The sequence below is a fragment of the Lutra lutra genome, chromosome 7 (assembly GCF_902655055.1).
Source record: "Lutra lutra chromosome 7, mLutLut1.2, whole genome shotgun sequence".
NCBI lineage: Eukaryota > Metazoa > Chordata > Mammalia > Carnivora > Mustelidae > Lutra > Lutra lutra.
The window spans coordinates 61,685,856-61,702,545 of record NC_062284.1 but is presented as its reverse complement, the minus strand read 5'-3'; the positions used below and the strand labels follow the sequence as shown (position 1 = coordinate 61,702,545).

General features: G+C 55.1%; 1 protein-coding gene across 1 annotated transcript; it reads left to right on the top strand.

Annotated features, from left to right (window-relative positions):
- The first annotated feature begins 1,295 nt into the window (after positions 1-1,295).
- Positions 1,296-15,719, top strand: PLA2G4F (phospholipase A2 group IVF). Its single transcript, XM_047739025.1, has 20 exons — positions 1,296-1,519; positions 2,531-2,603; positions 3,475-3,611; positions 3,728-3,856; positions 4,297-4,337; positions 4,602-4,644; positions 5,119-5,185; positions 7,000-7,169; positions 7,302-7,415; positions 7,624-7,661; positions 7,874-8,009; positions 9,674-9,810; positions 10,088-10,310; positions 11,197-11,311; positions 11,533-11,670; positions 11,769-11,876; positions 13,088-13,282; positions 13,533-13,699; positions 14,481-14,667; positions 14,959-15,719. The coding sequence occupies exons 1-20, from the start codon at positions 1,415-1,417 to the stop codon at positions 15,177-15,179; spliced, it is 2,544 nt and encodes an 847-aa protein (XP_047594981.1). The 5' UTR covers positions 1,296-1,414; the 3' UTR covers positions 15,180-15,719.
- Positions 15,720-16,690: the final 971 nt, after the last annotated feature.

Sequence of the window (16,690 nt, the reverse complement as noted above, 5' to 3'; positions counted from 1 at the left end):
AGGGCATGTGACTTCCAGGAGACGGTATCGTACAGCACAGAGCTTGGGATGCCAGATGGCTGTGTGTGCCGCAGCCAAGTCCGTGCTCCCACTCGGGCCCCTCCAGCATGGAGCCTGCACACACCATGTGTAGGTAACACCAGTGCGCTGGCACTCGGCATCTCTGAGACCCCGGCACAGGTCTTGGCTCTGTGTTCCTAGTTAAGCAGAAATAGGCCCTCCCCTTGGGGCCCAGCCAGTGGCAGTCATCCTCTTCTTTTCTAGCAGGTTCTCATCTCAACGTGCGGACAGGGTTCATTCTGGAGTTGAATCACCTCTTTTTTTGGATGTTGTTTTTCTTTAGTCTCCACCTCAGGCCTGGGGGAGGAGAGTGGAGATGACTAAGTCTTGGTTGACGAACAGAAATTATCTCCCAACAGTTCCCTGCCCCAGAGATCTTTTCTTCTGGAAACTGCCTTTCTCGGCCATCCAGACCGCTGTGGTTCACAGACAGTCACGTACCATCTCTAGCCTAAGGCTTACGATGATCAAAAGAGGACTCTCTAAAGCCTTATCTCCAGTAGCATAAGGAGAGGCAGGCCCGCTTTTTAGCAGTCTGTATTGATACCACCTGATGATATCCCTACTTGTTTACCTGGACCATCCAGGCACATCCGCCGATCCAGGAAGAGGGCCCTGGGCAAAAGTGACACAGAGTCATGAGGCTGTGAATTTCCTCAGGATACAGATGGATCCTCCTCCCCTTTGGTTGCAAGGCCTAGTGTAAGTCTGGCACACAGCAGACTGTCAGTGTTTGATGAATAAATGAGGGAGGTCACAAGAGATGAGAAACACACTTGGGTCTAGATAAAACTGAATCAGAGATGTCCATGTTTCTGCTTAAGAGCTGTGGGCAAGGTGGGACTTGAAGGGCAGATGGTTTCAGGACTAGCCGGAGGAGACAAGGCCCTGTTGCAGCATCTTCCATCCCCTTCCATCCCCTCCTCACACCTGCTGTGTCAGCATTGTCTAGAAGGCTTGTTGGAAGTCATAACACCTGGGTTCTAGCCACGCCCACGAAGTCTAATCATCTAGGGGGTGAGGCTCAGATATCTATTTTCCATAAGCAGCCGGAGGATAACCAGGAGCTAGGGTTGGGAATCAGAGTCCCAGTTCCTCAGCCTCTCGGAGGAGGACTGAGCTGTCTTTTGCTTGAGGGAATTGTCACTTCCAATCACTTCCTGGAGCACACCAAACCCCACCTTCAGCCCCAGCAGGCCACCCAACCCTGAGTCCTCAGGAGAGTAGCCAGCTCCACCCTCCCCACCTGGACGTTTCCTGTCAGACCTGAGCTAGCAGTGCGTGTAGCCAGAGGAGAGTAGGGTGGCTCTGGAAAGCACGCAGGGCTTCCAACTGAGAACTGTGCTGCCTGGCCATGCACCTTGGGCCAAGGTGGCTGGCAGGCAAGGGGCTGCCCCTCCTGGGGGCAGTGCTGCTGCGCATGAGAGGGAGGAGGGGACCTCAGTGGAGCCAGTGTCAGGTAAGTTACCTGGTCTTGCCTGGGAAGCGTGGACTGCAGAAGCCCTGTGAAGACTGAGGCCAGCCTGGGATTGGCTTCTGATCTAGGCTGGGACCCACTGGCTCTGGCCAGCCTGGTGGAGTTTAAATTAAAAAGGTTGGCCAAAACCTTGCCTTTTGGAAATGATACTCCTTCCCCGAAATTAGGAATGGAGGGTGAGGTCCTATGATGCTTGCAGCTGTTGACTTTGCCCAGAATGCCCCAGGTTGGCTTAGAGTGCCCCAAGGGGATAGGGGGAAGGGGCTTCCTGGGATTTTGAGGGGTAGCCTCACTCCCAGGAGAGTGTGGTCTGTTGTTAACCTCTCTTGGGCCCAAGCTGTTGTCTCCTTCAGGACTCACCAGACCAGTACAAGTTGGGTGACACCTGGTTTCCCTTCACCTGCCGCCTCCTAGGGGGTGTGGCCTTTGTCAGTGTCCTGGTGGGTGGGGTTGATCACCACTTTCTCTTCTAATCTTTAATCTCTGAGGTCTAATACTCTAGCTCTCACTTAGGCTCCCAAGCTCTTGGCCGGGGCAGGAAAGTGAGGAGAGCTGCCCATTTGCGGTGGTGCGTCACAACCGTAATTAGTAACAGTAGCTACATGTATTAAGCACTAATACCAGCCACTTTATAGAACTTCTCATTTAAAAGTCAGCACAACCCTATGAGATTATAAACCCCTGCATATAGATGGGGCAAATGAAGCTTGAGGAAATCAAGCTATTTGCCCAAGGCCATTCAGCTAAGCCATGGTGGAGCTTAGATTTGAACCCAGCCTGACTGATTTCAAAGTCCAGGCTCATCAACGACTTGTTGAACTCCCAGTGTCCCAAGTCCTCTCTGGTCCCAGGCACAGTGACTTCTGTGACCCCAGGCCAGGCTGCTGCTCTGTGAGGGGATGAGGGAAGCCTGAGCTGGGTACCACCGCAGGGAGGTGATCAGGCCCCCTACCTGGCTTCCCAGAACTGAGTTCCAGAGTTCTATTGTTTCAGCGGGAAACCCACCCATACTATGACCTCCAGGTGAAGGTGCTGAGGGCCAGAAATATCCAGGGCACAGATCTACGTGAGTGATGCCTAATTCCACCCTTTCTCCCCTTCCTTTTCCTGGGGCTTCCCCCAGAGCCCAGCAGGAGCTGGCTTAAGGGGGGGTGGTGGTGGTGGTGGTGGTGGTGGTGGTGGGGGTGTGTGTGTGTGTGTGTGTGTGTGTGTGTGTGTATTTGTGTATTTGGAGAGGGGTAGCTAGTGTTGGCCTTGGAGGGAGAGAGCCCTCCCAGTGAGGGAGCTCCAGGGCAGGCAGGCAGGGGCTGGACGGGAGACTTGTGCAGACCTCTGACTCCTCCTCGAGTCTAACAAGTAGAGCAGTGCAGCCTGGGTGAGCATGTGAGGCTGCTGTTGTCAGAAATCAAAGTCTGTTCTCCAGCTGCTTTTCACGCCAATGCTCACCATAGAAAGGGACTTTGTTGCCCTAATCAGGTCCTTTCAGGGGATTGATTACTCAACAGTCTGTGCGGCCATGTGGTCTTCTAACTGGCTACTACAGCCTTCAATTGTAAGTGGTCCAGATGGAGTTAAGGACATTGGCTCTCCCCACGTCTCCTCATCCCACACAGGCAGCCTCCTCTCCCCCATTGGCTCCTTCCCCTCTTGCCCCAGCCTCCTCCAGGGAACCCTTCCAGCAATAAAAGCTAGACGCTAGGGGCACCTGGGTGGCTCAGTGGGTTAAGCCGCTGCCTTCGGCTCAGGTCATGATCCCAGGTCCTGGGTTCGAGCCCCACCCACATCGGGCTTTCTGCTCAGTGGGGAGCCTGCTTCCTCCTCTCTCTCTGCCTGCCTCTCTGCCTACTTGTGATTTCTCTCTGTCAAATAAATAAATAAAATCTTAAAAAAAAAAAAAAAGCTAGATGCTGAAGACCCCTCCCCCATCCCACCTGCAGTGTCCAAAGCTGATTGCTATGTGCAACTGTGCCTGCCCACTGCGTCCTCTAGCCCCACCCAGACAAGAATGGTGGCCAACTGCAGTGATCCCAAGTGGGATGAGACCTTCCATTACCGGATCCACGGTGCTGTGAAAGTGAGGACCAGCAAAGCGCCCAGGCAGTGGAGGGAGAGACCTCCTCCAGGGGAGGGAGAGGGCTGTCTGCCTTCCCGCCCTGCCTCAGGCTCCCACCTCTCACCTGCCATTCCCAGAATGTTCTGGAGCTCACCCTCTATGATAAGGATGTCCTGGACAGTGACCAGCTCTCCCTGCTACTGTTTGACTTGAGGAGCCTCAAGCTTGGCCAACCATACAGACACACCTTCCTACTCAACCATCAGGTGAGTCCCCCCTGCCCCCTACAACCTGTGCCAGCAACGAACTGAACTCAAAGAGAGGAAGTCTGGCACAGGGTATTGAGGTGACGGCTCCTGGTCAGAACAGGCCAGGCCTCCAAGACAGACCCTCCTCTGTCCTATACCACTGACCCTACAAAGGCTTCCCCTCATATATTTTTTCCCTTAATGGAGCCAACATGTGAGCTCCTTGAGGGCAGAGCATTTTGTCTGTCTTGGCCACTGCCAAACCCACTGAGGGTCCAGCACACAGTCCTAAAGGCATGAAGCCCCTCATGGAGATGTTCTCCTTCCTATGCCCGTGAGAAGCCACGATAATCGTCACCTCTTCTAGTCCCTGGAGCTGAGCAGGGTAGGAGGCCGGGACGGTCTCCGATACTTTTAGAGCTCTTGAAAATGAATGCTCCCTTGCTTCTTTCATGTAGGACTCGCAAGAGCTGCAGGTGGAATTTGTTCTGGAAAACAGGTAAGTCCAAGTGACACCCATGCCCTCCCGTTTACACCAAGAATCATGGACAGCTCCTGTTGTCAATCACCAGGCTCTGCACTGGCCTGGCCTGAGAGGAAATGTCCTAGTCCAGACACCCATTTGACTGTTGGCGACAGGCCCACTCCTACCCCCAAACCTGGCCATGCTCCCCAGGCTCTTCCAGCTGCTTTAGTCACATTATTAGAGTAACAGCTGTCTGGCAAGGAGCCAGATGTCCCATGAGCCCCTCATCTTTTGCAGTCAGGTGCCTGCATCTGAAGTTATCACCAATGGGGTCCTGGTGGTGAGTAGGGAAGGCGAGCTTGGGGCTGTCCAGGGCTGGGGGTGGGGAAGGACTGTGCTGAGTCCACAATTGAGCCTATCATGCCCCCTTGCCTCTGAAGGACACTTGAACCCTCCCGAGAGGGGAAATGTGCTAGGGAGGCATCTCCAGGGACCAGGAGCAAGAAGCTCCCTCAAGTCAGAGTGGACAGCTTGGAAGCCTTCCTTCCTCCCCTGCGCCCTGGGGCCCTTGGCTGCTGGGACGGCTGAAGACACTGCTGTCCAAGCCCCTTTCCCTTCCCCTTTCCCACAAGTGCCACTTCATCTGAGTCCTGGGTGGGGGCTGTTACAGAAGACTCCTACCCACAAGGCACAGGCCCTAGCAAAGTTGTTACCTGGGCCCTGCCCCAGACACCCCTCCTTCTGCTCTGGTCTGGGCCCCGTGGAGGGAGGGCCCTGTGAACTGTCGGCTCCTAGCAGCCTCTACTTTCCTCAGGCTCACCCCTGTCTGAGAATCCAGGGCACCCTTGGGGAAGACAGCACAGCCCCACATCGAGAATATGGTGAGTGTGGTCCATGGCTTTGGGGCTTGCCTTCTCTCCTGAGGGGTGGGGGGACTGCTGAATTCTAGAAGGTGGGTCCAAGGCAGGCAGTTCTTATATGTTTCAGCACTCAAAGCAGACCAAGGGTGGAACGGATTGCTCCTGAAAGTAGTGACTTTCCTGTCCCTGGAAGTGTTCATGCATAGAGGTTGTATCAGTTCGATTACTGCTCTGCCAAAAGCAACCCTGAGTCAGATGGTCAGCTGGTGCTTGGCTGATCTAGGTTGGGCTTGGCAGGAGGGATCTGGCTGTGTGCCATATGTCCCTATCCACCTTCTGTGACCCATGGGCTAGTTGTGTTCCAAAGGTGTCAGCAGTGGCATGAGAGTGAGCCAAATGAGCAGGGGGTTCTCAAGCCTTTGGTCATATCACAGCCACTAACTGACATTTTACAAGCCAAGACACGTCACAAGGCTGTGACCCTGAAGTCGGAGCCCCAGCAACTCAGTTTTGGCCTCTCAGCCTGAAGTCGCATGGCAAAGCGTGGGAGTTCCAGGAGCAAAGAACCACGGCCACTGATGTAGTGTGCCACAGGGGGCAGCCACTCGGGATGGGGGAGGGGTCCGGATGCAGGAGCAGAGCAGAGGCTATGGGGCGGCTAAGGTCCCCTCAGATGCTGAGAGTCTGAGCCCGCAGGCTGAGCCCATGTAATGTTCCAGCACTCACTGTGAGCTAGGCACTGTGCTCAGCATGTCACATTCTTTTATCTTTAATTCTCCTAACAACCCTGTAAAATATAACTATTAGCCTCTTACGAAACTGTGGCTCAAACAAGAAAACCACTTAAGGTCCCGCAGCCTGAAAGTGAGAGAGTCAGGACCAGACGCAGGTGGGTGGCGCGTGGGGGCCTGTCTGCCTCAGACCAGCACATAGCCATTTCCAGCCACAAACCACAGTTTCCTCATATTCTCTAATTCCCACCCATCCGGGGGCATGTCCCGTCTCCAGGTCTCATTTAGTGCCAAGGAGGGTGTGTCGGGCAAGAGATTCCATGTGGACCTCTGTTCCCGAAGCATCTGTCACCTTGGACTGTTTGGGTGTCTGTTACTCTCAAGTCAGGTTTAGGGTCTGGGGTCCCCTCTAAGTGTCATGCACATTTCTCTCCGGGGTTTTACCTCCTCCCCAGAAAGCTGCTTGGAACAGGGTGCGCCCATAGGCCTCCCTCTTTACCTCCTTCCAGCCTAGGCTGGCTCTCCCTGCTTCTCCAAGCCTCTACTTACCCACTTCTTCCTCTCACCTCCTCTGCACACCCTGTGTTCTTGCAAGATCTTATAATGGAAATAAAGGGCAGGACAACTTGTTGCCTATTTGTTCTCTCCCCGGCCACAAAACTTCCCCACAGTGGTGAGCACAGGAGGCAAGAGATGGGGCAACTGCCAGTTGAAGACTGCTAATTAATGTATAATATGTGATAATTATAATTATTATAGAATTATACTTTATATACTTAATATAATAATCTCAAAATCTTCGGCCCCATAAACTCTGGGCAGGGAGCTCTCTCCCTCCCTGCCTTTCCCCCTTCTCTAGGCATTGTGTGTCTCCCACCCCATCCCAGGTTCCCAGTTCTGACCCGGGCAGCTTATAGGACCCTGAGGATCCTTCATGATGCCTTTGCTATGGGTCATAGAAGCAGAGAGTGAGTGGGGTGAGGAGTTGGCATTTCTAAGAGGAAAGAAAGGGGAGTTGCTCTTCAGGGTGCTACCATCATGGACCAGCACCCCCCCCATTCTCATCCCTTCATCTGGTCCCTCACCTGGGCCATCTGCTCCCAGGCTCTAGGCAGATTCAGCTGACAGTGCCTGGGGCCTATGAGAAGCCACAGTTCTTGCCCCTGAAGCCCCCCAAAGAAGGAGGCCACCCAACCACCTTCACCTTTCATGTGAACCCCATGATCAGCTCCAGGCTGGATGTGGAGCTGGGGGAGAAGCTCAGAGTCCTGGAGGTGAGTGAGCCCATAGTCTGGGAAGGCGTGGGTAAGAGAATCAGTCCGGTCTAGGGGGGCGTCCCAGGGCCACCACGGAGGCATGTGTTCCTTTGCCATGCAGTGTCATGAGGGGTGTTTGCTTCTCTGCAGAGTGGCCCAAGTGCTGAGCTAGAGACCCAGACCAGCCAGCTGGGTGAAGGGGGCATCTCGCTCTCTTCTTTGGCCATAGGCCAGGAAGAACAGCGTTTCGTGGCCCTGGGGGAGGTAAGGCTCTCTCTGGATGCCTGAGGGACTCCTGCCTGCTCTGTGGCCCCCAAAAGAGGGCTGGGGGAGGGGCCTGAGAGGGAGGAGGTGAGGATCAGGCCAGCCTGGAGTTTGGTCCAGAACCTCCTGAGTGACAGGGGCTGGGGGGGGGTGGGCGGTGGAGAATCCCACTCCGGGCACTCAGCAATAGGGCTCTTTTCTCTTTCAGGACCAGGCAGTGGTTCTGCAGATGAAGGCAGAAATGAGGTGAGCTAGGCCGGCCTCGGGAGGAAGGCTCTTGGGCTAGGCTGGAAGTCGGGGGGCTCTTCTGCCTCCTCGACTCAGCCTGGGTGGTAGAGGCCTTGTCTGGTTCTGGTGAGGTCTTTCTAAGGGGTTCCATGGAATGTGACAAATGGGTCTGAGGCTCTCCTCCAGTAAACAGTTGCCCAGCACCCCACCCCCACCCCCATCTGAGGCAGCACTGGAGACCTTGACCTGCGCCTTGGCTTTGGCCTGTGTGACGGGGAGCAGGAGTTTCTGGACAAGAGGAAGCCAATCGTGTCTAAGGCCCTGCAGCAAGTGCTGGGATTGAGCAAGGCTCCTGATAGTGGCCAGGTATGAAACGGAGGAGGTGGCCCCCAGGGTCACCAGGACCAAATCCAGCCCCTTTCCATGAGAGGACTGTGTGTCCAAGAGGCAACAGGAAGCCTTCAGGGAGGGCAGGGAACAGAGGAGGAAGGGGCAGGCCTGCTCACCTGAGTGCATAGGCAAAATCAGGAGAGGCAGGACCCCATGTGTAATGAGAGACAAGCAGCCCTGGCCAAGTAAGAGGTATTTAAGTCCCCTCAGGCGGCCATGACAGAACACCACAGACTGGGCGGCTTAGACAACAGACATTTATTTTCTCCCCCGGAGGCTGGAAGTTGAAGATTAAGGTGCCATCAGGGTTGTTTCTGGTGAGGCTTCTCTTCCTGACACGTAGACAGCCACCTTCTTGCTGTGTCCTCACATGGCCCTTACTCTGAGCATGTACAGAGGGTAAGGGGCAAGTTCTCTCTTCCTCTTCTTATAAGGACTCCAGTACCATTAGATAAAAGCCCCACTGGTGTGACCTTACGTAACCTGAATAACCGCCTTATAAGCCCTTTCTACAAACGAAGTCAGCCTGGGGTTCCAGACACATGCATTTCCAGAGGCGGGGCACAGTTCAGTGCGTAACTATAGACAAAGGGATTTGGAAGTGGAGGGTCTGTGGGAACCTGTGGCTGGGAGGCAGGCGGGAAGGCAGTACCAAGGGAGAGAGCTCTAGCGAATCAGAAACAAGTTGGCGGCTTCCTCCTGGCTGCAAGTGTGCTCAGGATTTGGAGCCGTTCCTGGTGCTGACAAGGTAGGCAAGCCCAGGATGGTTCCTTTGGTAATGCCTGCTCTGTGCCCGCTCCCCGCTCTGTAGGTGGAGGGTAAAGAGGGCACAGACCTGGCTTTCAGGGAGCTCTGTGTCCTCCAGCCCTCCGAAGGCACGGTACACTTGCTGAGCACTGGCCATGGAGCATTTCTTTCAAGACAGAAGAAAGGAGGGCTGGGAGAGGAACCAAAAGTATGGGGGCAGAATGAGCCAAAGCATTGTGGAAAAACTGAGCAGCCAAAAAGCTTCTAGTCTGCTCCCACCAGGCACCTCTGATGCTGAAGAAACATCTGGGAGCCTCTCATGTTTGGGGCAGGTCCAGGCTGGTTGGTGGTCTTTGTCATTTCAGCCTAGTGGTTCTCCCCGGGGGGCCGTTTCACCCCCACCCACCCAGAGGACATTTGTCACTGTCTAGAGACATGCTTTTTGGGCATCACTAGAAGTGGGTGAGAAGGAAGCAACTGGCATCTACTGAGTAAAGGCCTGGAATGCGGCTAACCATCCTACAACCTACAGGACAGCCCCCTTGCGACAAAGAATTACCCAGTCCCAAATGATCATTAATGCCAAGACTGAGAAACCCTGCTCTGATGGCTTTGGGTGAAATCCAGTCCAACTTCCAGTTACACATTTTCCTGGTGCCATGGTTAAGAGCCACCTCCGGAGTCCTACCGCTTCGGTTTCATAGCCCATCACTTACCACATGTGTGACTGGGTCAACCATCCTGTGCCTCAGTTTCCTACTCGATAAAATGGGGATCCCACTGGGTTGCTGTGAGGAGGCAGTAAGAGAAGACATATAAGGCTCTTAGACCAGTGTCTGACCATGTAAGCGATAAAGGACAATGGTGGCCAGTGTTGTGATTGTTGTGCTCAGGTGCCTGTGGTGGCTGTGCTGGGCTCTGGAGGTGGAACCCGAGCCATGTCTTCCCTGTACGGCAGCCTGGCTGGGCTTCAGGAACTTGGCCTCCTGGACACCGTGACCTACCTCAGTGGGGTCTCTGGGTCTACCTGGTATGTGAGGTGGGGGCGGGGGGCAGAGTAAAGGAGAGCCCTGAGGGAGCGGGAGTGTGACCAGTGGTCTGGTGGATTCCCTGAGAGGGGGCTGGGTTCCTGCCTCCAAGGGCTCCAAGGGCAGAACGGCCCCACGTTCCCAGGCCTCCTTGAGTGGGTGGGGCAGGGCAGTGGGTACAAGGAATGGAGACTTGGGGTACCCACAGACACACCCATCACTCTCTCCCCTTGCTGGGCCTCCTGGCCCCACTGCCCCTAATGTGCTCTCTATATCCAGGTGCATCTCCACACTGTACCAGGACCCAGCCTGGTCCCAGGTGGTCCTGCAGGGCCCCATTGAGCGTGCCCAGGCTCGGGTCTGCAGCAGTAAGATGGGGGCAATGTCCCCGGAACGTTTACAGTACTATGCCCAGGAGCTGGCAAGCCTGGAGGGCAGCGGCCACAGTGTTTCCCTCATTGACCTCTGGGGTCTCCTCATTGAGTATTTCCTCTACCAGGCGGTAAGAGAAGAGCATATAACAAATATACCTGGCTCCTTCCCAGCCCGCCCCACCAGCACACCCTTCTGCCTTCGTGGCTAGGCTGAGATGGAAGGTTTCAAAGCCAGCTCTTAGGTCTGAGCTCCCCGAGGATGAGAGGCAAGACCCCTGGGCAGGCTGACCACGCTTCCTCTTTCCTGGCCCTAACCCCTGGGAAGGGAGAGGTGGGTCTTCAGTTCTCGGGTCTGTCTGCATATTCGAATTACCTGCACAGGTTCTCAAAAACGCTCAGCCCTTGGCTCCACTTACGGAGATACTGACGGGGGTCAGTCTGGGTTTGAGCACTAGCACACGTGTGTTTTGAAAGTATCCAAAATGTTCTAACCTGTGGGCTAGGCTGGCTGCCACTCCTGCCCACTGGCCAAGCCGCCTGCTGCTGGTAGGGCTGCAAGCCTGGCACGAGCTGGGAGAGGAGAGGAGTCAGAGCCGAGTGAGGGTCTCAGCCCTGGGGGGGGTCTGGCCCACTGGTGTGTGGATATAAATCACAAGTGATTTCTCATGTCTAAGAAAAGAATCCATCCATATTTTTGAATGATTTATTTTTTAAAGAAAGTAAACTGGATTTTTTTTAGTATTTCCTTTAAAAAAGCTCACTGATATGCTTTCTGAAACAGCAAAGAAGTGGGGAGAGTGTTCCCAGTGCCCCTGGAATTGTACAAAACTCACAGTAGCCTTACCTGCACTGCAGCCTAAAGCCTGGCCCTCAGAGAGCTATCTCTAGAACACTGGCCTTGGCAGCCCCAGTCTCTGGTGGGCACGCTGTCCCTTGCAGGTATCGGGCCTTAGGCCATGGGAATGGGGGAAGGGAACTCCCCAAAAGCCAAGTGCCTCCCTTCCTGCCTGCCAGGAAAACCCCGCCAGGCTGTCTGACCAGCAGGAGGCCATCAGCCAGGGCCAGAACCCTTATCCCATCTATGCCAGCATCAATGTCCGCACCAACATGAGCGGGGAAGACTTTGCAGGTGCCTGGGTTCAGGGAACCGGGAAGGTGGAGGCGGTGGTTGCTAGAGGGCGTGAGAGGCCAGTGCTAGGAATGTGCAGACATGAGCCCTAGAGTCCAGTGGGCTTGCTGCCTCCTGCTCTTAGCAAGTCTAGTTCCTGCTCAGGCACTCAGGTGTGAGGGGAAACCTTGGGGTCCTGGTGGAAATCCCCGGGTAACATTCCCTTCTCTCTGGGCCCCCAGAGTGGTGTGAGTTCACCCCCTATGAGGTCGGCTTCCCCAAGTATGGGGCTTATGTTCCCACTGAGCTCTTTGGTTCTGAGTTCTTCATGGGGCGTCTGCTGCAGCCCCGGCAAGAGCCCCGGATCTGCTACCTACAGGGTGAGTCTGGGCTGGAGGGCTGGGGACAGGGCAGGGCCAGGCTAGGCCCTCAGATGGGCTGCAGCTGTGAGGACCCAGGGCCTCGCCTTTCCCCTTAGGTATGTGGGGCAGTGCCTTTGCAGCCAGCATGGATGAGATCTTCCTGAAGATGGCTGGCTCCGGCCTCAGCTTCCTAGACGGGCACAGAGGGAAAGTAAACATCACAGGTAAGGGTAGACACCCTTGATCTCCCCACACTTCTCTTTCTGGCCCCAGGGACCTGGCTGAGGCTCAGAGGATGAGGGAAGGGATGGTGCAGGAATTGGCTGTCTCACTGGGTTCAGAGAAGTCCTGAGGGGATGACTTCTAGCTTAGGGTCTCCAGCTGCCCTAAGGCCTGCGGATACAGTGTGCCTTCGGGTCTGGGGGAAGGCCCATGTCAGAAAAGCCAGCGGGAGGGATGCCTGGGTTGCTCAGTTGGTTAAACATCTGCCTTTGGCTCAGGTCATGATCCATGGGTCTTGGGATCGAGTCCCACGTTGGGTTTCCTGCTCAGTGGGGAGCCCGCTTCTGCCCTGCCTGCCACTCCCCCTGCTTGTACACTCTTCCTCTTTCTGACAAATAAATAAAATCTTTTAAAATATATATTAAAAAAAAAAAAAAGCCAGTGGGAATTGTGAGTGCTCTATGATAAGACCATAGCTTAGAATTCTCTGCTTGGGTTCCAATGATGTCGATTCAGCCCAGTGCATACCCCTCGGGGTTCCCTTGGGCCTCCTCTTGGGCCTGCTTCTTAAGTGTCCTGTGAGCTCCCTGATGCACAAAATACCCTATCCACCTTTCTTCCCTGGATAATGTCTATTCATCTCGTAAGATTTAGCTCAGACCTCATTTTGCCAGGGGGCTTCTCTATTCTCCCCCATCCCTCCAGGCTGACCGAGGGTCTTACCACCAGAGTCCTGTAGCCCTGTGTACACCCTCCATCATTACCCTTGTCTTGAGGCATTGTTACGATTTATGATCTCTTTATGTGCCTCTCCCCTAAGTAGGCCATGAGCCCTGGGGGGCTGGGGCTGGGCCCTATTCACCTTCCCATCCCCCATTCCTCACATAGTGCCCAGCACATGGTACTCCTCAGTTGGTATTTAATGGGTGAAATTCTGATTAGAAGTTGTATGCTCAATTTCATTTTCGAAAGGGGGAAATAAAGGATCACTTAATAAATACAATGCCATAGGCAACTTTGAAAATAGAGGCAACCTGAAAGAAAAAGGTCATTTAAAAGAGGTTCTGGGAAGCAATGGTCTGAGGCTTAGGAGCTGGGGGGGAGGAGGGGTGAATGTGAGGAGGAGATAAAGGGGGTCCGCTGAGCTATGAGGGCCACTGGACAAAGGAGGGCCCCACTTCTCACTGTATTTCACCTTCCCAACCCCATCTAGATGATTGCCAGAAGCTCCAGCTACATGACCCCACATGTCTGCGAACCAGGCTCTTCACCCCCCAGGGTCCCTTCTCCCAGGCTATGCTGGACATATTCACCTCCCGCTTTACCTCCGCGGAGAACTTTAATTTCACCAGGGGCCTCTGCCTACACAAAGACTATGTGGTTGGCCAGGAGTTCACGGCCTGGAAAGGTGGGTGCTGCTCTGGGTGGGGAGCCCCCGCCGCCTGGGGCCTGCGCTGCCTTTTCCCCTAGGGACTGGGCTGTGGGCTCCTGCTGCCCAGTGGCTGAGGGGGAAGGACTGGGATGTCTGCGAGAAGGCAGGGCCAGGGGCTGGGGTGGGAGACTCTGGTGCCATCAGAAGCAGTGGAGGAGAGATCTCTACAGAGAGGGGTCATCCCAGTGTGAAGAGAAGAGCAAGCAAGCATCTGTCCCTGTTGCAGCCACGCACCCTGACGCCTTTCCCAACCAGCTCACTCCCATGCGGGACTGCCTGTGCCTGGTGGATGGGGGCTTTGCCATCAACTCTCCCTTCCCCCTGAACCTGCTGCCCCAGAGAGCGGTAGACCTCATTCTGTCCTTTGACTACTCCCTGGAAGCCCCTTTTGAGGTAAAGTGTGTGGTGGGGAGGAATTGAGGTTCTCCGTGGAGGAGGCCTGCCTGGGCATTTTGGGATTGCCCTTTGTGCGGGACCTGCGTTCCAATCTGCGGGCCTGTACCTTGTGAAGATTTTAGTGATACTGGTCTCCCCAGCTGGAGGAGGGGGATTGCTGAGGCCATGGGATGGAGTGGGATTCAGGAGAAGAGGCCAAAGGTGGTCCTTGGAAGTCTTCCAGCCTGTTCTGGCCCCTGCCTGTTTCTGAAAGCATTCTTGGCTCCTGTCTGGACCTGTGTTGGGGTCTGCTGTCCCTTAGTTACTGTGGTAACAACAGAGCCATCAGCTTCCCAGGGGCGCCTCCAGTGGCAGCTCCCTCAAGCCCTGTGGGGTATCGGACAGGTTCCATCATCTGGATGAGGGATCTGGTTGGGCTGCTGGCTTCCTTCTCCTCCTTATCCTCCTGGGTCTAAGGAGAGCCTGGGATTAGACAATGGATAAAGCCTCTTCCCATGGGACCTTCTGTAAGCATTCCATCTCCACCTGGTGACATTGAAATCAGCCCCTAAGAGGGAGGAAGAAGAAGGAAAGCAGTAGGTGGTTACGGGAGAAAGGACCGTGAGGACGTCATCATTGGTCTGCACAACCACCCCACTAGAGTTAGTCTGTTTTCACTTTGTAAACAAAGAAACAGGCTCAGAGAGGCCGGGTCACCTGCCTGTAGTCATTCAGCAAGCAGGGGTCTGCGTGAGCAAAGGTGGTAGGAAGCGGGGTCAGAAGCTGGCCTTCCTCCCAGGTCTTACAGATGACAGAGCAGTACTGTCTGGACCGAGGCATCCCCTTCCCAAGGATTGAGGTGCTCCCTGAGGACTTGGAGGAGCCCCGCGAGTGCTACCTGTTTACCAAGGCTGAGGACCCCCGCTCACCCATTGTGCTGCACTTCCCCCTTGTCAACCGGACCTTCCGTACACACCTGGCCCCAGGTGAGGGGAGCCCCTGAGCTGGGGTCTGGTAGTGGGGTGTTGTGCTGAGAGCAGACTTCTGGGACAGTGTCCTAAAGCATGCCTCTCGGAGGGCCCGAGCCGGCCACTGCTGCCCTCTGCTTCCGGGGCCTCAACATTCACACCGGCCCAGCTCCTCCTGATGGTCGGGAGAGACAGGAAATGTGGATCCAGCCAGGTCTCTTAGGGCCATGAGGGAAGAAGCTTCTGGGCTGGCAGCTCCTAGCCCCAGAGCGCCCCCAGTGTGGCCTTCACTCCACTTCCCACCCACAGGTATGGAGCGACAAACAGCTGAGGAGAAGGCCTGCGGGGACTTTGTCATCAACGGGTCAGACACTCCTTATGGCATGATGAACTTCACCTATGAGCCCGAGGAGTTTGAGCGGCTGGTGGCTCTTAGCCGATACAATGTTCTGAACAACGCGGAGACCCTGAGGCATGCCCTCCGGCTGGCTCTGGAACAGCGGCAGGCTGGGGACAGGGCTGGGGCCTGACAGGGCTAGAGGGGAGGATCATGAGAGAGGGGAGCGACCCTGGGCTCCAGATCAGGGCTGGAGAGAGAGGAGTGGTAGACGATGAGGGGTTCCTGCTTCCCATATTACAGGGACCCGCTTTAGGCCCTCCAGGCCCCAGAAATCTCCTGCCAAACGGCAGCTTGGCTTTGGGGCTGGGCCCTCCTCATAGGTGTTTCTGGGTGATGATGGCTCTGTATGTCTCTCCGGGGCTCTTGGGAATGGGGGACAGAGGTGATCAGTGCTCATTTTGCACTGGAGTGTAGAGGGGATCAGGCAACAGTCTAGCCCCAGAGCCTGCCCCAAACTTAGAAGGACCTTAAGGGCCCAGGTCTTCAGACCCTCACCAGACCGGGAGCTGTGAGTGCTGAGGCCCAGGTTCCTCTCCTTAAGCTGAGACCGAAAGCAAAGATTCCTCCATCTAACCCACACTTTTGCAAATGGTCAGGCTCCTGGATGCAGGGCTTGTGCTATTATGAATAAATAATTATTATGAATAAAGCCTCCCGGGCTGCCAGTTTGGATCCCTAACTCCATCCTTCAACCTGCTGAGTCTCCTTTGCCTCTAGCTTCCCTGTCCCCCTCACTGCTTGCCATCCATCTTTGCTTAGTCTCCTGAAGGCTGGGGGATAGTGCCCCATCCTGGCGGGGCTGATAGGTGTGCTGGTGTCTCCCTGTTAGTTACTGATGCTTCAGTCTTCAGACTTGGGCCACACTCTCACTTTGTGTACACAGCTGCCACTTCCTCCAAATAGGCTCGCCATTCCCACAGGCTCACTGGGTGTGTCTGGAGGGTATGTTTGTTGAAGAGGGAGCAGAGGAAGTGTGTGCCTTAAGTGTGTGTGCGTTCCTCGTGACGGTGGGGCGGGTGAGCACCTGTCTGTTGGCCAGGGTGGGGCAGTGATAGAGGGTGCCTGGCTGGGAACTCAGAGGCCTGGGTTCCTGCCTCTTCCATGGACACATGCTATGGGCTGCAGCCTTCCTCCTCCATCCTCTCTAGGACAAAAGTCACAGTTGCTCTTTCAGTCAGGGACACCTATTAGAAGAAGCCACACCCATCCCGACTCTAGGAAAAAAATCCTTATTCTGGCTCCCAGCTGGGAGGAAGGTAGTTAGATCTCAGCCTGTATCCCCAGCCTGGCCTGACCAGGGACCACCAGGCCTCCAGCTGGACATGAGCAGGAGGGCTGAAGGAGCCAGGCCTCAGAAGGGCCAGTGCATTGGGCTGGAATGGAGTGGGGGGCAGTTTTGTTCTCTCCTACCTCCTCACCATCACTGCCCTTCAGAGACTACCATTGCTGTCTTGGCTCAGCAATGAGAGGTTTCCTTTGGGGTAGCCCCAGGCTGGCCCCTGAGCTCCCGCTATGGCCCCTGTCATCACCCCTGTTGTGATGACATCCTCAGTAACTTATTAAGACCCCCACAGAGTTCATAACTTAGGACTTTGTAGAGTTCTTAGAACTTGAAGCTCAGAGAGTTCTGAGTACTTAGAT